Here is a 21,987-nt window from a genome sequence, read left to right as displayed (position 1 = left end):
AAGTGCTCCCACTGGGCTGCAGCACTGTCGTGTCTTTGGATTAGTCATCTTTCTAAATATGATCCTCTTCTCTGGGATCTCTGTCTCGCTTGGTGCTGTGCGACTGGCTTGCAGTAGTTGTCTTCTGCTGTGAGATATTGCTTCTCAAACCTTTTATTTAGCCTTTTATATTTATTCTGTGTTTGTGTCCTAATTTTAATTGAAGTTCTTGTTTGCACCTTCCACATTTTTCCTGTTTTCTTTGCAAATTTTCTAAATGTTATATTGAGTATGCACCCATTTGCTAGTTACTTGCAATGAAGAAGTCGGCAAAGCAGCTAGGTGTGCTATTGCATGTGTAACTTCTGAAATTCAGTCTGCTGAGCTGCAGTTTTCTCATCTAAATTACACAAGTGTTACGGAGATGTTATGCTTTGCTTCTTTATGCTTTCTAACCTTGCTAGTAACTTCCAAGGATTCCTTAGTGTAACTTCCGTAAAGTATAATCAAAGATAATTTAGATATTCCTGTCTCTTTTGAAGTTAAATTAGTTCTTTGCAAAACAGAATTATGTAATATATCTTACTGTGATACTTCCGTATCGTTAAACCTAAGGGGAAATTTGTCCAGTGCTGTAAACACTTCTTTACACTTGCTTACACTAAATTTGACAATTTTTCAGTTCAGTTTACTGAAAAAGCAAAATTACTTGGTTTTTGATTTACTGCGGAGGGGTTTAAGTATCTACCTTTTTAAAACTGATGGGAATAATCCAGTTGGAGAGGGCCTTTTACCAAGGAAAAGTTTGAAGCCTTTCACTTGTGCAGTATTTTTAAGTTGTGTGTAGTTTAGTTCAAAATCCATTTTGGGTTTTGAGTCCTGTGTAAATAGTAACTTAATTTTACCTTAAGTGGTGTTTTGATGATTACTGTGTTGATGTACTTAATTGGCACTCAAGCACCATATAGGAAGAAAGCATCAGACACGCCTCTTGTGTCATGAAGACCGTCTTTCTGCTGAACAGCAAAAAGGGGTCAGATGTGGCTTGTTTCTATGTTAAAAACTAAACTTGTTGGTTGTTTTCTTGCCCTTCTGCAGCTGTGGCTTTTATAAACTTCATTTTAAATTATTTCCATCCTGAAAAATCTTTATGCATCTCAGCTCCAGGTATTTTTAACTATACAGCTCTTCAGTATGAGCGTGGCACAGTCGGATGTCCTGAATTATAGAGGACAGTCAGTTTTCTAGAAGGCGTAGGGATTTGGAGAAGTAGAAAGGAAGTTGTGTAGAAGAAAATTATCTCTTTGGTTTCATGACAACAGGGGATAACATGCTGCCTTGGTGCCGGAGCTGAGTGCAGTTATGAGGCTGATCTTGGGAACTTTTTCTTTTAAGATGGTATGCATAGGTTGGAAGAAGACTCATGCAGTGATGAGATGATGGGAAAGCGTTAATTGTTAGGGAAGTGAAAGTCATGGTTTTCTTCATGGCCAATTTGATTATAGTTTCTTCTTAGAAGTTAATTTACAGGTTTGAGAGACTATTTCTGGGAAAGCTGTTGCTTTCCCAGAGCGGGAAGCAAGTTTTTTTTGCCCCCCCCCAACTGTTCTCATTTGCTGCTGCAGTAGCTTGTTGATAGTGCACGATCTATGAAACGCTACTATGATCAGACCACTGCAAATACCAAGCCTCAACAACTAAACTCAGATGCTCCAGGTTGGTCTGGTTCAGTGTTAACACCTGCAAGGCGTGGGTGGACTGCAGGAGGGAGGCGAAAACAAGCTGAAGCAGGGTTGTACTTTGGCCTTGTGAACAAGGAAGTTCCCTTGAGAAATGGATGAACTCATTTGCTGCTTTGCTCAGTAGCTCACCACCACCTCATGGTGGTGGCCTCTGTGTCCTCTGAGCTTTTTATGGGAAGGGGTGTCTTACTGCTCTAAGCGGGGGCCTCCCTACAGCTCCTGCAAGGGGGTTTAGGGTTGAGAGTAGACAAGTGTAGCAAGTTGATTGGGAGGGGTAATGACAACAAGGATGCTGCAGAGAGACAAATACTGCTAACTTCTCATGACCGACACGAAAGGGAAGGGAGGCTGAAAGTCTGAATGATGCAGTGAGGAGCAAACAGCTGGAAGGACACTAGGTTGGGAGGGCTGGGGGGACCTTGGGGACATGGGGTGGATCTCCCAGGTCAGGTCAGTAGAAATGTGACCAGAGAGAGCAAATCTGTGTGGACAGGACCAGGGGTTGCACCAAGTTTTACACGTTTAAGATGCAAAATTCTGGGACTGTGCTTGAATATTTATTCCTTCCTGAAAGGATCTTCTTATTCTCCTGTTATGAGTGTAATTTCATGTGTTAGGGATCTGGCCTGAACTCATTATATGGATAAATTTGGGGGGCGGGGGGGATGGTGGTTTGTGATATACATGCTGGTTTGTTAAGAATTGAACTGAGGCCAGGGTATAACCTCTCCGTGCAGAATTTGGATGGTAAATTATAATCTGTGCTGATCTGAAAAAGATTAGCATTTGAAGCTAAGTGCACGTGTTATCCACTAGATTTGCCTAGCCTCTTCATGTATAAAACATTTAAAAACATAATAAATATATGACAGTGAAGATGGACATGTTTTCTTTTTCAAATGTTAGATTTTTTTAAAGATAAGTGAGTTCTTTAAAAGAAGCCCTTGATTTTTATCAGGCACTTGCAGGAGAAGTGGGGGGGAGGCACTAATTCCACCTAGTTTGGTTTTTGCCCATTTTGTAAGTGTCCATTCTTCATACTGTCCAAGGGCAGGAAGAGACCTTGTTGCCTTGGTGGCAGCTGCAAACTGTCCTTGCCTGTCAGGCACCATGCGGCTGCTTTTTGCCTGTTTGAAGGACAACCAAAATGTCGACAGGAGGATTATGGCGGCATGCAGCCTGGATGTGCTGGATGCCCCAGATTTGGACTGTATCGTCACTGCTGAAGCAGATCAGTCCCCTTCTGTTCCCTCCTTTTGGGCTCCGCTAATACATAGGATTTACTGATGTTTTACACCACTCCTCATACTTTGACTCTTCCATGCTTTGACAAATGCATTTTTTTTGTTTGAAGTATGACCAAGTGCTGTCAACTTCATTTTGAGTTGTTAAAGTCGTGCAGGAAATAGCTTTTTGATTAAGTCTTCCCTTTTTTCTCAAGTCTTCTAAGTACTGCAAAATAGTTTTATGTAGTGGTAGTGGGTTTGTTTCATGTAGTAGTAGCGACTGGGTCTTTGCTGTCAGAAGTGCAGCAAAGGAAGCTGACGTTGTGTTTTCAGATGGGTTAATTTGTTGTACAAAGCTGGTGAGCTAAGCATTATATGACTTAGAAATGCTCGCATGCAGAAGAGAATGTATGGAAGTTTCCTGTGGATACTGATGTGCTGCTGATGCTTGGTACCTTGTAACATCTGCTGGTAACTTTTTGGTTGGGTTTTTTTGGCTTCTTCCCAAACTTTTTGCCCATTGACGGTGAGATCCTGAAGAAGGATCCGAGGTTGATGGTGCCTGGTTCCTTGTGCCATTTGGGACCTGGGCATTCTGGACATGAGCCGGCAATGTGCGCTTGCAGCCCAGAAAGCCAACCGTACCCTGGGCTGCATCAAAAGCAGCGTGGCCAGCGGGGCGAGGGGGGGGATTCTGCCCCTCTGCTCTGCTCTGGTGAGACCTCACCTGGAGCCCTGCGCCCAGCTCGGGGGCCCTCAGCACAAGAAGGACATGGACCTGCTGGAGCGGGTCCAGGGGAGGCGGCAAAAATGATCTGAGGGCTGGAGCGCCTCTGCTCTGAGGCCAGGCTGAGAGAGTTGGGGTTGTTCAGCCTGGAGAGGAAAAGGCTGCGAGGAGACCTTATTGCAGCCTTCCAGTACTTAAAGGGGGCCTATAGGAAGGATGGGGAGAATCTTTTTAGCAAGGCTTGTCATGACAGGACAAGGAATAATAGTTTTAAACTAAAGAAGAATAGATTTAGACTGGATATAAGAAAGAAAATTTTTTACAGTGAGTGTGGTGAAGCACTGGAACAGGTTGCCCACAGAAGCAGTGGAGGCCCCATCCCTAGAAACATCCCAGGCCAGGTTGGCCGGGGCTCTGAGCAACCTGGTCTGGTTAAAGCTGTCCCTGCTCACTGCAGGGGTTGGGCTGGGTGGCCTCTGAAGGTCCCTTCCAACCCAAACCATTCTGTGATTCTATGATTTTCTGTGAGCTCATCACTTGATGGGTTAACCAGCAGTCAGAGATGGTCTGTCCCAAAATCATAGAATCATAGAATTGTCTAGGTTGGAAAAGACCTTTAAGATCATCCAGTCCAACCATTAACCTACACTACCAAGCCCACCTAAACCAATCAAGGGTAGACTAGACTAAACCATATCCCGAAGTGCCACATCTACCCGTTTTTTGAACACTTCCAGGGATGGTGACTCCACCACCTCTCTGGGCAGCCTGTTCCAATGCTTGACCACCCTTTCTGTAAAGAAATTTTTCCTAATTTCCAACCTAAACCTCCCCTGGCGCAGCTTGAGCCCATTTCCTCTCGTCCTATCGCTAGCTACTTGGGAGAAGAGACCAACACCCACCTCACTACACCCTCCTTTCAGGTAGTTGTAGAGAGCGATAAGGTCTCCCCTCAGCCTCCTCTTCTCCAGGCTAAACAACCCCAGTTCCCTCAGCCGCTCCTCATAAGGCCTGTGCTCCAGACCCTTCACCAGCCTTGTTGCCCGTCTCTGAACACGCTCCAGCATCTCAATGTCTTTCTTGTATTGAGGGGCCCAAAACTGGACACAGTATTCCAGGTGCGGCCTCACCAGCGCCGAGTACAGGGGGACAATCACCTCCCTGCTCCTGCTGGCCACACTATTCCTGATACAAGCCAGGATGCTGTTGGCCTTCTTGGCCACCTGGGCACACTGCTGGCTCATGTTCATCCGGCTATCTACCAACACCCCCAGATCCTTTTCGGCCAGGCAGCTTTCCAGCCACTCCTCCCCAAGCCTGTAGCGTTGTATGGGGTTGTTGTGACCGAAGTGTAGGACCCAGAATTCGGCCTTGTTAAACCTCATACAGTTGGCCTGGGCCCATCGGTCCAGCCTGTCCAGGTCCCTCTGCAGGGCCATCCTACCCTCGAGCAGATCGACACTCCCACCCAGTTTGGTGTCACCTGCAAACTTACTGAGGGCGCACTCGATCCCCTCATCCAGATCATTGATAAAGATATTGAACAAGGCTGGCCCTAAAACAGAGCCCTGGGGAACACCGCTCGTGACCGGCTGCCAACTGGAGTTAACACCATTTACCACAACTCTCTGGGCTCGGCCACCCAACCAGTTCTTTACCCAGTGAAGAGTATGCCTGTCCAAGCCGTGAGCTGCCAGCTTCCCGAGGAGGATATTATGCGAGACTGTGTCAAAAGCTTTGCTAAAGTCCAGGTAAATGACATCCACAGCCTTTCCATCATCTACCAGGCGGGTCACCAGGTCATAGAAGGAGATCAGGTTGGTCAAGCAGGACCTGCCTTTCGTGAACCCATGCTGGCTGGGTCTGATCCCCTGGTTGACCTGCACTTGCCTGTGGAGTTCGCTCAAGATGAACCTCTCCATAATCTTCCCCGGCACCGAGGTCAGGCTGACAGGCCTGTAGTTCCCCGGGTCCTCCTTCCGGCCCTTCTTGTAGATGGGCGTCACATTGGCAAGCCTCCAGTCATCAGGGACCTCCCCGGTTAACGAGGACTGCTGATAGATGATGGAGAGTGGCTTGGCGAGCTCCTCCGCCAGCTCCCTCAGTACTCTTGGGTGCAGTTCTTGGTGCTGACTTCCAGTTGTGTTGTTTTGCATTAAAAGAAAGAGAACAGGTAACCCCATAAAGGCTTCAAAACATCCTCAGGTACTAGTGTGACAGTGTCACTGCATTGGATGGAGAGCAGGAGGTATTGTAAAGGGTGGGAGGGAAGTCAGGGGATGGGATGTCCAAAGCAGTCCTGGAACCAGAGCCCCAGGAGGGGGAGAAGCCTGCAGTAAAGCTTGGATAGTTGAGAACAAATAGGTTAAAAAAAAAAAAAAAAAAGTACAAGCAATTACACTGCCCACTTGTGAAGCTAACTTCCTTGAATTTACTTTTCAGTACTAGGCCTTTTTAAAGATTTTCTGCCTGTATTGCAGTGCTGGATTTTGGAGTGCATAAATTTCCAATTTTATTAACAAAACCTGATTTGAAATTCCTGTTTGAACTGTGTGCATATGCACTTCTGGTGGGGTTGAAATATTTGAATTGGAGTTCTTGACATTGACATTCTTCCTGACATTGTTATTGCCATTTTTCTCCCTCTTCCTGTATGGGCAATTTCAAATAAACAACTTCATAAATTCCTGAAAGGAATTAGCAGTGGAAACCTAGCAGGCTTTTATTGTTTTCTTTGAGAGTGGCTTTTCCTTTCTAGCATGCATCACGGTGCAAAATGTGCATATATGCATTCATCTCCAGTATGGGCTAGAGCACTGCAGTAACGCTGTTAGGTTGAATGTGTGAGGTTTTCGGAGATGTTAAAGTGTGTGGGATGTGGAAGGCTTTTTGGTTTTGAGTTGGAAGTTTTTTGTTTGTTTGTATTTTGTTGTTTGTTTGTTTATTTTAAGTAGCTCTATACACTCTCCAGCCAACTATTGTGTTGATAAGCTGGAAGCGATCATTTGTTGTTCATCCTTCTGCTCATTTTTGAAGGCTTTTGTACGTAGCTGAGAAGGTTGTTAAGAGCTCAAGTTCCTTGTTTTATTTCATTTATTGCTATCGTAATTTTGTAACTGGTTATATTGTGAGTAATAGAGATTTTCATGGTAGTAAAACCAGTTCGATCGTAAGCTCAAGGCAGTAACGCAAATGAGGGAGGAGCAGTGGATAGATTCATTAGTAGCTTTCATAGTTAAGGTAGAAAAGTTTCCTGGTAGACTTTGGGGGCATTCTGGTGAGCAAGCTGGACACTTCTACAAGCATGGTTGGGATATGCACCACCTCAGCTGCCTGCTGAGCAGAGGACGTGTCTGTGACAGAGCTGGTTTGGAGAAAAATTTTTGCCTGCGCAGGTGTGTGCAGCTGCTCCCACTTAGCTTAGCGCCGAGCCTGGATCCTTTTCAAGTTAACACGTGAACTTTGCTCACTGTGACATTTTTCTTCCTCCCCCTAAATAAAAAAACCTGCAACACTGGGTGTGTTTGAGCAAATATGTCCTTGGAAGCGGTAAGCTTGCTTTATTTTCCGTATGTTCTTAACATCAAATATTGTAAACAGACTTTGCATTTTGGGGTAACGAACGTGAATAGCAGCACAAATTTAAAAGTTGTGGTTGCAATATAATTTTTAGATTTTATTTAATATATAGTGTAAATTCTTGGCGTTAGAGTTGTTTGTGTAATAAAATTACTTGTGTTTGGTTTATCTTAACCCCCCTTCTGTAGTGTATAGAGACGCTTAGGAACTGCAGATAACCATAGTGCTTGCATGAGGAGTTTCTTTTAAAAAGGGTGATTTCTTTTTAGGGGTTACTTTCTTCTTTAACTTCCCGGTCTATGTGTTTGTCCATGTAAACAAAACAAAACCCAAGCCCTTTTCCTTCCCTTAAAAGCCCCCCTAGACCAAAACTTTAGAGTATTAGCTGACCCACTTTCTTAAGGCTGTGTCTTTGCTGCATCCTTCCTATGTTCTCGCTGGTGGGATGCTGTTAAGCACCGAGCGTGCTGTAAACTGGTGAGAGAAGTTTGTGCTGAAAACTCCAAGCGTAACGTCTTCCGTAATTCCTTTTTGAAAATAGATAACTGACCTCGCCCAGAACTTTAAACAGGAATCGTGTAGTTGGGAGGGATCATGGGCAAGACAGTGTCACTCTCTTCTGGGTTGTTCTTAATTCTAACGTAGGCACAATTAAGTAGTTACAATTAAGTAACATTAATTAAAAAAAACCCAGATTAATAACTGTAAGCTTTTAAACAATGTATATAGGATAAGCCATGTGCATCTAGTTTGAAGTAATTAGAATGTCTTTATAGAATGGAATAAAACATGTCTCTATTTCTAGACTTTTGGGGTTTGCTCCTCTGCTAGGTGTTCTGCCCCAATTCTTTGTGTGCAAGTAAGTCTTGGAGAAACCTAGATATGCAGTAATTTATCAATCCTGTTGGTCAAATGATATTTCAGTTTATACAGCTTTTTCCTTTGCTTTACTGTTGTCTTGAGGGAACTGTCATCGCAGTGGGCTGTGGAGGGAGGTGAGACTGATGAGCTCGGAGGTGTTACTAGCTTCCCAGGGAGAGGTAGGCAGCCCTGCTGGTAAGAAGGCGATGCTTGCTTTGAAGCTGGCAGTTCTTGTTTTTCAGAAACAAAGATAACATGCAAGATTGAAAGCCATATTAAGTAATTTTGGTTTCAGTGCTCAGTGTATAAGAGAAACTATGGGTGTAATCTGACTGTCTCCTGGCAAGGCGTGAAGCTGAGAGTTCTGGCTGGTGCTTTAAGAACTGTTGCCGATACGATGGTGTGATCCATCATTCCTGCTGATTTTTTTTTTTTTTTTCCTCCTGGCTTTTGGAGAAAATAATGTCACTGGAGAGCGTGTTACCGGGGCTGCCATGTGGGTTTGCCTGAGCCGCTCCCATTAACCCCATCCATCGGCGTGTGTCTGGGATTTGTGAGAATGGTGGTAATGATTCCTGTGCTTGTGCGGTGAGAGATGGGTCTCTACTAGCCAGCTATTTTGGCCTGAATAAACAAGGAAACAGGTTTCTTCCAACTGGAACATCAGGATAAATGGCTTGGGTGACCCTTGCTTATGATGGGGGAACCATTGTTTCTAAAAATAAGATTAAAAACAAACCCAAACAGCTGAAAACATTGGCAGGTATAGCCAGTGGCACTGATATATAGTCATATGTAAGAGTTTTCACTGGGATTCAGAGCTCATCATGGATTGTTCTTACTCCTGTGACTTTTGCAGTAGAATCACTGGGTTGACTGCTTGGGTTTATACCACGTGGGCCCCGACCCTGTGAGTTCCCCCTGTAAACTGACTGTATCTGGCATGAAGAGGGGAAAAGGCAGACTTGAGACTGGATTGAGTTTGCAGATGGTCTGAGACTTTGAACCATAGAGCTGCCGTTGCTGACACAGCTATGCCAGCACAGCCGCTTGTGGGCACCTGCGTGCCAGGTTATCTTTTCCTATCATCACCGTGTCTACATTGGGATTTTATTGCTGTATCAGTGATGCTTGGAGATGTGTGAATTATTTCATATTCCAAGGCAGTTCAGGTATGCTGATTGTAAAGATATGGCATGAGAAGGTTATGTGGCTATAATGAATTATCTTGATGGACTATTAGATCTGAAATGTCACAAATGCTTTCCTCAAAAGTTAACTATTTAAGTGCAGAAAATTTGGTGAAATGATGTGGCCCTTTCCCTGTTCTAGATGAGTATCTGTGCTTTAAAATCTCTAAAAAAAATCAGCTGTCAAGAAGTCTTTGGTTTGCGTTTGAAAATTGTTGTTTCACTGTATGAGTAAAAATCTGTAGCATCGTGAAGTTTTCTGTGGCCAAATGTGAATACAGAATGAAGAAGACACGGGTGCTTCTTTTAATATTTTGTATTTCGAAATATATTTATATATTCCCTGTTTTAAAATACTGTGTTGCCAGGAGCATGGGAGAAATGGAAAGAGCTCCTAAATTTTCGCCTGAGTGGCAGGACTGGTACCAAAGGCAACTTGAGGTACTGTTCTGAAGGACAGCAGGATAAAACGTGATTAACGACTTGTGTGCATCCTGCTTAGTATGCTAATTATTCTCTCTGATTTGAGTAATCTGAGTTTCTTGACTGTACATGCGCCTCTTGCTTTGCTAAATGGCGTATGCATTTGCGATGTTACTCTGTTGTAACTGCACGCTCCTGGATGCTCGTCGTGCTGCTCAGCCGGGGTGTAATGGTTTGTAGCACAAGCTAGTCTGGAAGGGACAGCAGGTACATACAAGCAGTTTCTCCTTTAACCACATGAAACAGCCTGCTCTTTTGCCCTTCCTTATTTTGTTTTTACACTTGATTTGTGTATAATTTATAACTTCCTCTCCGAGCACCGGAGAAAGGTAACTGTTCTCTGGCTGGGAGCTTGCGAACAAGGGTGTGTTGCATCAGATGGCATTTGCAGCCCTTACTGAGTAAACTCCACAAAGCATCGCCAGCATCTTGGTCAGCAATGATTGACTGGGCACGTGCAGAAAACTTAAAAGTAAATTTAGACCTTACTGTATACAGAAGTCTAAAATACAGCCATAAATGTGTACTCTGGAATTAGCATATGTAATAAAGACTAAAAAAGGTCAGTTATCCAGGTAATGTAATATGTAATGTTTGTTACATCCTGGGAGGCTCTGGGCATGTGTTCCAGCGCTGTATTTTTAGTACTTTGCCATACGTCTAATAAATCAACATGTGTGTACACCCAACACAGTTAATATTAAATCTGTTCTTTTGCTTTTTTTTTTCATGAGGTTGAATGAAGTAATCTACTTGTGAACTTGAAACTTAAGCTTGTGTGAGGCTAGCTCATCTGGCCTGTCATTTCGTAACATTTGCACCACTTGTGAATTTTTTATTCGGATGGGTCATCGTTTTGGAGGGGGGAAGTTAGCTCTCCTCTACTGTAGTGTTTTCAGTATTAAATTTATTTTTGAATGTATGTTTTCCTTTCTTGAACACTTAAGTTCTATCTATTAAAACGAACTGATGTCAAAGTTAGATGTGGTAAATGTTTGGTAGGCTTAATAAGCTTTTTGCATACTTTTCAATTCCTAAAAATGTTACTTTAGTGTATATATGTAAGTTTATTAGCTTTGGACTTGGTGTAGTAAGCTTTCAGACTGTTAGAAACTGACCATGATGGTGGGCAGGGGCCCTGTCACCTCTCTCTGCTTATGAAACAGCAGCAGAAAGCAAGATGTGTTTTTAGTTAAAAATGTTAGTTAATATGTGAATCTTGGATAAAATGTAATCTTCAGACCTCTTTTAGTCTTCAGTGAGATTTTGAGGTTTATATTTTTAGCCCTGATTCAGCAAATCTCATAAGCATTTAATTTTGCGTCTTAGGCAAGAGTTGTGAAGAGAGGTAGATGTGGCAGTGTTTTAACTTGCTTTAACCTTTGTGCAGAGGTGGCCACGAGTGCTGGAGGTTTTACAGGGAATGGAGAGAGATGGGTGCCCTGGAAAAGGGATGCAGGGAAGAAGAAAGCTGAGTACGACAGCGGATGCAGGAAGCCAGGATGATGGTGAGAAGGAACAAGGGATGTTATGAGTTAAACATTAAATTGGACCTGTAGTTGTTAATGGATCACACATTTCTCTGGACCAGCAACAGTGGCACTTAACTGGGAGAAGGGAAAGGAATGTGTCTTCCTGCCTTCCCTTGTGGGGGAAGCTTGATAAAACACCACGTGCTGTGGGAGCTGGATCTCTGTCTTGCCCTCTGCCACGTGCGATTCTTGGTTTCATTGACCTAAAGCACTATTTTTGTGGCTGGTGGTTGACAGGACATTAACTGTTAGTCCATAAAACAATTACAAGCAATATAATTACATTTTCATATATGTAAGCAAGTAGAATAGAAAAGAAATGCAGCTAACATTTTAAGATGTCTTTATGGTGCTGCCACATTCACAGCCAGATAAAATATTATTTAGGTATTATTTTTAGAAGTATTTTAAGACTAACTTTTTTTCTTAATTAAATGGTTAGGAAACACTGATGTAAACTTCTGTGCTTCCTTTAGTTACTCCTGTTAATTTAGGATTCTTTGCTCCACTGTTGGTGGGCCTGGTGATCTGACTGCTGTGCTTTTCTGCATCTGGGCTTTGGTCCTTGTTGAAAGCAGATGGAAAGAGTCTTTTTAACATCGGCAGAAGCTTCTTGGGATGCTAAGACATTAACACATTTTTAGGTCTCTTGTAGTTTGCAAACATTAGCAAGACCTCAGATCAGAATCTGTTTTGACACTTGTTTGGCACAAGCTCTATAGGTATCCAGTTCTCCACAATAGAAATTAATTCTTTTTAATATGTATTTACATATATATATATAAAAATAAAATATATGCATGTATAATAATAAACATATATATGTAAAATCTGTATCAAGATCTGAAATTCCAAGCCTGCTTCTACATTCCTCTGTAGAGATGAGTTTTCCTTATTTAGGAAAGCCCAGTTGTTTGCCTGTTCTTCACCTTCAAATATTACATTTATTCAATGGCTCAAGTTTTAATCTGTAAGTCTGAAGTGACTCAGTAATTTTTTTTTTTATGCTTCCCAGAGATCGTGCTTATTCCATGTGTTATGTATTGTGAGAAAGAAGCAATACCTTGCCTGACTGATGATGCCTTTCTTCCTAACAGGGAGGCAGTATGATTATATGATCTATATTTAGCATAGATTATAACACATGTAAAAATATTGGTAACTTGTTAAACTTCATGCTGAGTGATGTGACGTGGGTGTGATTTAATACACAAACTTTCTGCAAACTGGAGAAGTGTGAGTCTGGCTCAAGTCACTTCTTGTGTAGCTAATTGTATTTTATGCTTGGGGGAGAAAATTAGAAATTGTGATTTGAATCTGCAGCAGGCACATATATTAATTATTCAACTTCCTGAAAATATTTCTCCAGCCATTTACGAAACTCTGCTATGCACAGAGAGTCCACAGGTGTCTTCTGGCATCGCTTGATGGTGCATAAGTTTATTTACCAGGACTTTGCATCCTTGCTTACTGTACTCTCATGTTTTAAACAAGTGAAAACTTTAGATGTAAATGGATAGCTCTGCGTAAAACTCTTATAAGAAACATTTAGGGGAATTTCCAAAGCCATACTCAGCCAGTAATGGCCTTTGAGTGAGTGGTGTGCTGTGTTCAGGAGCGACAGTCGCTCCCAGAGCAGTATGTGTTCCTAGTTCCTGTGAAAACTGCGAGGGATTCGTGTCAGCTGAAAGCTTTTTTCTAACCTTAGTCTTGAACAGAAATGCCTTTGACCGGGGCGTACAGAATTCAGAATATGAAGCAATTTCAGTTTTGCAAGAGGCAAAGATGAGGAGTGATGCTGCCTTACTGTTGGTTCAGCCTGATCGTGGGTCAGCACTTAAAAAATTAACCCAGTGACTTGCTGTTAAACAGTCCCTACTTCAGCCATAAATTAGGCCAAAAAAAAAAAAAAAAAATCAGCCCATGACACATGCTAAATTGCCCAGGAGGTAATTTGTCTTGCAAAACAAAGGTTATCAAGTTTGCCCATTCTTCAGATGGTAACTGCTTTCATCTCTTAGTGATTTGTTTCTATTTTCAATAATAACGTTTAATGCTCTGGGGAGCAGGAGACCTCTCCCAGCCGAGCAGTTCTGTCGGGAGGTGGAACCTGCTCTGACCTCCGAATGCTCCAGGGAAAGAGCTCGGGAGCTTCTCAGCTATTTTGGTTCATAAATTGTCTTGATCTGTCCCTTTAGTTCATGGCAAGTGCGGCAAAGCAATGGGACAGACAGGAATAGCTGCAAATTACGAATCTTTCTTTCTTTGCCTTTATTAAATATTTAATCTCTGTGTGTGCCTGCATTGAGGATGAGAGAGCATATGTTCTATTCAAGGAGGAGGCACTGGCAAAATGCAAGGACATGGGTTATCTTAAATCTACGAGACCGGGGCTGTTAAAGCTGCCCTGTGCCTGCCTGTCTGCTGCTGTAACTACGGTTGTAAATGCGGGAGGGAATGGGTGCTTAAATAATTAGGTATGTGAAGATTTTCGTGTTCCAGGAACACAGTGTTTCATTGCGCTTGAACAGATTATGTCTGACTCTCTCGTATGTATGCAGCTAATCAAATTTTTATATGGTTTTATATGTATTTATATACACTCACACATACATATGCGTCATTTTTCAGTGACGGGGTTTTGCAGGCTATAAGAAGAGATAAACTTGTATAAACAAAAATATCACCTGTAGATTTATCACCAGCTTCCAATTCATCCCTCTCCCCTAAAATAAGTGAGAGGTTCAATTCTGACTACCTTATTTTCTGCCCAGTAAAATATGAATCATCAACTTATTTTGCCAGTCCGTAGGTTCTTTATGGCTGTTCTGATGGGGAAGAAAAGAGATGAGGATTGTATGTGGAGGCTCAGACATTTACATTGTGTGTTCTTCATCTCAGCCTTTTTGAGACTATTTTCTGCTGCTTGAGATCTTGCTTTAAAATGTCCTCGGCTGATAACAGAAAGGCACATCGCTTTTGTACAAGCTGATGTTTTGTGGCTTGCAGTGGAAATAATGTAAAAAGTCTGAAGATGTTTGTTCTTGGTATAATGACATATATGGAAGGAGGTGGGCAGCTAAAGTCTTAATATTTGTGCTTGAAGAATCTAGCTAAGGATTTGGGTTTGTTAGATAATGAACTTCCCTGTGCCCTGTAATTCCGGAACTGACTTTGTATTTATAACTATCCGTTCCTCATGTCCTTTCAGATGATCGGACTTGCTTTCTCTATCTCCAGTGCCCCGCTGATTTTCGTGCTCCTTGCTTCTGGCGAGGGAAGTGGGGAGGATCCCGCTGTCCTCGCTGGAGCGATGCGTGGGCAAGCAGCTGATGGTGGGAAGCCTGCTTGCTTGCTTAAAAAGTAGGTCAGGACCACCTGCTTATTTGCTTATTTGTTTATTTTAATGGGCATCATGAGGCTATAGGTGAATTCAGATGTGTTAGATTTTTGTCTGTGTAGATAACAATAATTCTTGTTTCGCATGTTGCTGTACCTAAATGATTTTGAGATTTTATATATAAATACATACATTTCCCTGAGGAATTGTTAAACTGTGACAGGTGCAATTAAAACAAAAGCCCCTTAAGATCACCCCAACCTTTTTTCGCTATTAAGTTCGATTCATATGCATTTTTACAAATCAGCCTGTAGTGATTTCGGCAAATCTTGTAAGTGTTATGAAATACGCATTTAGTGGAGATTATGAAAACTTCAGACCTTTATGACTGGTGCTGTAGTTTGCAACAGAAAGAGTGGGTGGTTGCTTCCCAGCTGAGTGTGTTTTATGCCAAGAGACAAGACAGTCTGTATTGACCTTCTACTGCCAAGTCGTAAATACATAAAATCTGTGTTGCTAATGGAAACACTGACAAACCTTGAACTGCAGCGGACTGGCATAATAAAAATACTAAAATTTCCAGCTGCAGTTAATGTCAGATTTTCATTTCATTTTTGCTGGCTGGCAGCTGGTGGTGGCCTCATCTCCAAACAAGCTGAAGTGTTCTGGAGGTCTTTTGTTGGTATTGTCACAGCACAGACTCTCTGCTAGTTTGGATATGCGAGGCTGACTTAAAAAACAAAGACAGAAAAATGCCTGCCTTACTTGTGAAGCGAATGAATAGGAGTCTTGGGCATGTTCAGGTTGGATACAGTGGTGCTTGGGAGATGAGACCCGTGGGCACTGTCGCTTTCCAAGCACTGACATTCAGGCCAGCTGTTCGGGCAAAGATGTAAGAATTGTAGACTCTTATTAACATTTAACGTTAATTGCAGACTCTTACTAACATTATTAATGGGGCATGTATTGATGTTTGCATCGATTAGTGTCAGTTTTCAGAGATCCAAACTGATCTGTGTCTGGATTAGAGATTACTCCCTTTGTAAAATCTTAACATGTCCAAAAGGTCAGAGAGTCATAATGATGATGCTCAGGATGAAATTGCTGGCAGTGGTGGTGGGTACGTATGTCAGAGGATCCTGATGCGTGCTTTTTAAAACGAATCTTAGAGCAGTTTTGTCCTGTTAAGACTGATGTGAAATACAGGTTTGTGGTGTAGTGGACCGAGTAGTTTGCGAGTGTGGAGACCAGGGATTCCTGAATTTGCTTTAACTTGTTTTGGATTTAATGTGGTTTTTAATGCCCTGAGGAAGGATGATTAATGCTGCAGTTCCTCTTTAACAAGAATAAAAAAAAAAAAAGTCCTTACTTTACAAGGGTGTTCTAAAGATTAGTAGGTTAAATATGCAGAAAGCAGTTGTTGGCTTATCCATGTGCTGCTTACTAACCCCTTCTTCTGTAGTTCTTTGTCAAAACTAGATTTATCACTGGTTGCTGTAGTGGTAGACTCTTGTGGTTATTTTTCTTCCCCTTGTTGCAAAGCAGCCTCACTTGATGCTACGGTCACAGTGTGCTTTCTGATACATGAAGTAAAACATCACCATCCGCTCTCTGATTCAGGTGTGGCTGGCATCAGTTCTTTACCCACGTCTATTTATTGCAAATCTTTTCTGATTATTTGGAGCTCCCTGCGCCTGTTTTTCTCACATAGGCCTCTTGATCTCTTCCTTGCATCCTCTTTCCTTTTGTATGTCTTAGATTAGGAAGGTTTATTTTACCTGTGTACTGAAGTATTTGACTTCTATATTTCAGCTGTATTAGGAAGGTCTGGTGGTACCAGTCTCTCCTGGTGTCCAGTTGTTCTTTCTGGTTTCTGCTGATGAAATTCTTCATCAATAAATCTTTAGCCTTTGAATCTATCTGCAAGATTTTCTTCATGTAACTGTTGCTCACAGAATTATTTTAGATCTCGTATCTTTTAATCTAATTCCACTATATTTTCTATTTGCCATTGCTAGTCTTGTTTTAGACTTTTGAGTATTTCCTACCTGTCACCACTTCAGTGACTGACTCAAGCCAGGCAAGGCAGTCACTCAAGCATTCCCCCTTTCATTTTTGGGTCCTTGGTCTTTTGTTGTGGTCACTGCTTTTGTCTCAGATCGTTTCCTGTTGTTTGTAACCTATCAATTACTTTGCTGCCTTTGATACTACTGCTGGACTTATCAGTAATTTGTAGTAAATGGGCAATATACTTCTAAAGGTGATGCTTACCTTGCAGCCTAGTCTAGCATTTGCAAGTGGTTTGTGGGTCGTCCCCCCCCCCCCAATTTATTAGATCATGTTTTTGACCAGGCCATCTGTGTATGTCTTCCCCATTTCTCTTCTGCATCTCTGCTTTTCACAAAATTACTGCAGCAGCCACTTCTGAAGTCTTGAGTGAAGTGCAGACCTGGGGAAGGAGCCTGGAGCTGACTCCTCACTGGAAAGTGTTATGATTGAGAAACCGGTTAACTGGGGAAGCTTTAGTTCCTGGAGCAGCTGGAAGCTTTTGGAGGCTGTATAAATTGCATAAAAAAGATTATAATTTAAAAAATCCAGGGACAGATCCACTCTAGGCAAGTTTTCAAATGCCAGTGTGTTTTTCAGTTGAGCAGAATGGCCTTTTCAGTAAAGCAGCTAGAAAGGTGTTTTGCAGGTGGCAAATTTTCAGCTGTAGCCAAATTTAACTCCTCATGGTTTATCAGACTTGCAAGTAACTGGCCAAAAAACAGCTATAAGACTGAGAATGGCGAAGTCTTTCAAATGGGAAGTGTCTACTCAAATGGGAGGTAGACATGATGCTGTGCTATCCTGGAGCTTAGCAGGAACTACTTGCCTGTTGTCTGAAAAGCTTCTTTATGTAATGTAGATGAGTGGGAGGAAAAATTGCGCTGTCTGTAGTCTTGCTTATTTGACTTGCTCTGCTCTTTTGGGAAGTAGGGAGGTGCTTTGGACTGTTTGACTTGAGGTTCGTAGTTTGTTTGAAAGCATCAGTAGCTTTCCAGACCTGCTGAGTTTTCCAGCTGGACAGCTGCAGTAAGTAGCCTGGGTTTTAATGTTCCAGAAAGCACCAGAGAGGTCCTGTTGAATACGCTTCTAATTTTTTGGCATTTCACCAATGCATGGGTTTTGTTGTCTTAAAGCTCACATTTAAGTGTTCACACAACATTAATGAGAGAGAGAGAGTGTGTGTATATATAGCCAATATTGGTTTCAAATATTATTAAATATTTTATTGCAGCTGTAGTTGAAATAAGTAGTGGAGTTGTTAACCAGTGGCTACTGGTGGTGGATGCAAGAATTGTTCTGAAGTGGATCACAAAAAGCTGCAAAGTATTTATGGGTGTTTGCTTTCCTCAAGACATTGTATTGCGGTGGTGGGAAAGCTGACGGGCTTTGAGGGTCTTGCTAAGCACACAGGCGCATGAGATTCAGTGGATGTAATGCACTTGGGTTTTCAGAAAGTCTTTATGATAAAGTTTTCCATCAAGTTAGTGAAGGACTGAAGTTGCTCTGAGACTGAAGGAAAAAATCTTCTATGGATTGGAAGTTGCTTAAAGAATAAGCAGCAAAGGTCTTACCAGTGACTTGTCGGGATAGAGGAGAGTCGGTGGTGGGATCCCCCAGGAGCCAGTTGTGGTACCAGCTTTGTTCAGCATCTCCAGTCATCCGGAGAGGGATTTAACAGCAGACACTCCCATTTTGTGAGTGCTGTTAAACTCTTATGTAGTCTAATGCCATGCTGACGGCAAGGAGCTGAGCAGGCAAAAAGGGTGGCAGATGAGCTTGAAGGTACGTAAATGCCAAGTAATGTATATAAGAACAGGTAATCCATGCCATGCCTACATGGAACTGCCAGTTAAGAGTTGAGCATCAGCTGATGAGTATCTGGTGGTGCTGCTTTCAGTTCTCTGAAATCCTCAGCTCTGGTACAGTGGCAGCCCAAAACACCGGCAGGATGCCATTGCCATGTGTCATCAGATCTGCCGAGACCAGGATAGGGACAGGCGGCTAGATGTTTAAGGGGATGGAGCAGCTGCCGGGTGAGATGGGGGCTGGCAAGGCTGGGACTCTTCATTTGAGAGGATAAAGTCAAGGGGGGGATATGAGCAAGGTTTACACAGTGGTGGAGGTAGTGATACACTGCATGCAGTGGTGGGGAGCAGACACTGGGACTAGTAAGGTGTCAGCTTAAAACAGATGAGAGAGAGGAGCTTCTTTATGTAGCAGGGATTGACTATCTGGTGTCTATCCGCAAGGAAGCTGTGGAAGCAGACGGGACCACAGGTGCAGAAAGGGACTAGGCAGCTTCATCTGCAGACGTGAAAGGGAGAGAGAAGGGGATGTATCTCCCTGATGAAACCCTTATGGGTGCTCTGGGAATGTGGGAGGATCTGGGTTGCAGGCTGGCACTCTCTAAAGAGCGTCTGGGATTGTGGCTGCTGGGAGCCGTGTTCTGCACTAGATGGGCCATTGATCTGACCTAATGGATATCTTCCTGTGCAAAGTGATGATTTCCTTCTTTCAGAGTATCTGTTCTCCGGTGGAATATCATTTAATGAGCTGATGCAGTAGAGTAACTGCTGCATACATGGCCTTTTCTGTCAAAAACTGATGCTGTCTTGTTTATGGGCTTCTTAGTCTTGATTGGCACATTCAATTCCAATGCTAACACCTTAATTTAGAAAGATATGAAGGTGGGAGACAATTACCAGAAAAAATAATGTCTCTGTTACTTTCCTCCTACACATTTCCCCTCACTTCCTCCCCCTCTATTTCTTGTATCTCACTTTCTTTTCCACTGGTGTCTTTCAGCAGTACAATGGCATCTTGTCTGTAAACAACCTTTAAGCTTTCTGAGGCAGAGATGATCACCTAATGCAGTTTTATATGCTAAAATATTTTATTTAGTGACCTGCCCTATGGGTCTGTCATTGAAGTAATATTTATATTTTTTAAAATGTTTTCAAATATGAGCTGTGACTTTAAGAGTTGTAATATGGCACTTCTGGGCTCAAAGCTACTTTTCTTAGGGTTGAAGTAGATGGCTAAAATACTGCCCCTGTTTCTGAATTTTTTTCAGCACATCAGCTTACCTCTTACTAACATAATTATACGGAAGGGTAAAGTTTATTAAGGCCTTTAGTGTGTGTAGGTGCAGGATGCCATGATTTTTGAGTATAATACATCATTACCAAATGGTAAGTACCTGAAATCTGTTAGCCTATGGAGCACCTGTCTAAAACCACGGACCTCTTGGGTAATTTAAATGGCCTCTCAGTCTTTTAAATCTCTTGTTTCAGGAAGTTAAGAAGGATGTAGAGCCTAAGGATGATGCTGTACCACTCAGGAGGGAGAAATCTGGCAATGTAGCCAGTCTTGTGCAGCGTATGAGCAGCTATGGGCTTCCAGCAGGAGGATTTCAGCCTCATCCCCCGTCCAAAAGCTTCAAGAAGAGTACGTAGTTTTTCCAATTCCTTCAGTTGTGTAAGCCACTGACGTATTTTTTAAATAAACATGAATTATTTAATGTATGACTTGTTTTCTGTACAACCTTAAAACTTAGAGACATTAGAGAAAAAACTTTGATTCTAAGCCAAATTCTGCTCCTGGATACATGGGCAGAAAGCTTATATGTAGTTCTTAAGAGCAGCAGTAGGGATGAATTTTCCTGGGACCAGGAATTAGACGCCTTCCAGATTCCAGAGAGTTGTTCTGTAACTTCATGTGAGCTCTGCTTGTATTGTCAGGTACCTGAATGAGAACTGCAGGCCTGTAATCAAAACCCTTCCTGTGGTCATTTCTTCTAAACAGAAGTTTTGCTACAAATTCAAGGCTTTGTGACAAGGAAGCACTCTGTAGTTCAGGTTCCCCCTGTTTGGTAGGTTTGCTTCTAGTGTGAAATAAGTTGGAGTTGGTGGTGTCTAAGAAAAAGCAGTGGTCCTTTGATTGTAACTGCAGCCCCCAGGATGGCCAGGAGTGCAGGCTTGGTGCCTCCATATCTGTGGTTTCTATGTTTTAATGCCAGTATTTAAATCAAGGTGACTAAAATGTAGAGGAGAAAACTTAGCGTTCCCTGCATCCAGAAAATTGACTTGTGATTTGTATTTGGACACTTCAGTCTTACAAGAGCCAGTGCTGTAAACTATTCTAGCTACCTCTCTCTTGTAAGAGATTGCAGGCACTTAGGATTTAAGCTTGCTTTTTTTAAAAGAAAGAATTCAGAACTTACTGTTTCTGGCAGGTTTGTGCTTCGAGTTTTGCCCATAAAAGGAGAAGAGCCACTAGTCATCTTTTAAAGCCCTGAAATGGGACCACCAGATTTACAAATTTGTTGAAAGCTGCTGCTAGCCAACTAAGGATTGTTACCTTCAAAATTACTTTTTAGTGAATCTGATCTGTATTATGCATATTGGCAACAGCACCTATGTGCCTGTTAGATGTTTGCATCAGCAGGCTTTTGAAAATGTAGCCTGAAAGATGAACGCTGTTCCTAGATTAATGCAACCAGGCTCTGAAAGGGAATCAGCATGATCCTTATGGGTCCTTCCAACTCGAGATATTCTAGGATTCTCTGATTCTGTGAACATGATCTGATACCAGTTCAGGTGTCGGCTACTCATTCTGGTCTCTCTAACCTTGGAACGATCCCATATTCAGCATGTCCTGTCCTCATGCTGGTGGCTGTGTGGCCGTGGCCAGGGCAGTACAACTTGGTCTCAAACTTTGTGGTGCTCTGCCTAGTCTCATCCTCCTTGAAGAAAATGTTGTTCAAGCACCTCCTGTTAAGCACACGACTGTTTACTTGGCACAATGACAATCTCTGCATTTCGATTTTGCTTGCTGTTCCCTCTTTCCTGGAAGACTGTTTAAACAGCTCTTGCAGATCCTGTTTGCTCTGTGCCTGGGCAATCACTCACTCCCTTCAAAAGGTTTCTAGTGCTTAGTCGTCTTCCCGCTTCTGTTTTCTAACCTGGTAAAATGAGGTTTACAATGTTAAACCCAAACTTAAGCTGCTTTAATAGCCAGTTTCCAATGTGCAGTGAGGTAGGTTGTCTCTCCCTGGGAAGTCCCTTGTGGTGTTCTCATGTGCAGCTCTCGCTGAATTCAGGCAAATATTTTAGCTCGGGTGAGTAGTAAGCTGCAGGCAGTATTCCCATCAGTTAGATGGCTGCCTTTATTCAGGAAAAGGAAAATACAGAAGGTGTGCTGAATTATGGCAACAAAGGGCTAAATTTGGTTTACTCTGTACAAAACAAATAAAACCTGAAGCCAGACAAGTTGTTTTG

The 21,987-nt window shown here is 42.5% G+C and overlaps 1 protein-coding gene across 1 annotated transcript in view; it reads left to right on the top strand.

Moving 5' to 3' along the window:
- CD2AP (CD2 associated protein) overlaps positions 1–21,987 on the top strand; it is a 72,784-nt gene that overhangs the window by 8,827 nt on the left and 41,970 nt on the right. The window contains exon 3 of the mRNA XM_075707744.1: positions 20,002–20,155. Coding sequence (XP_075563859.1) covers positions 20,002–20,155 — 154 coding nt within the window. The remainder of the gene's footprint in view (positions 1–20,001; positions 20,156–21,987) is intronic.

This window comes from Pelecanus crispus, chromosome 3 (assembly GCF_030463565.1).
Source record: "Pelecanus crispus isolate bPelCri1 chromosome 3, bPelCri1.pri, whole genome shotgun sequence".
Lineage (NCBI taxonomy): Eukaryota > Metazoa > Chordata > Aves > Pelecaniformes > Pelecanidae > Pelecanus > Pelecanus crispus.
The sequence above is the reverse complement of the archived record's forward strand: the minus strand, read 5'-3'. Positions and strand labels throughout refer to the sequence as shown.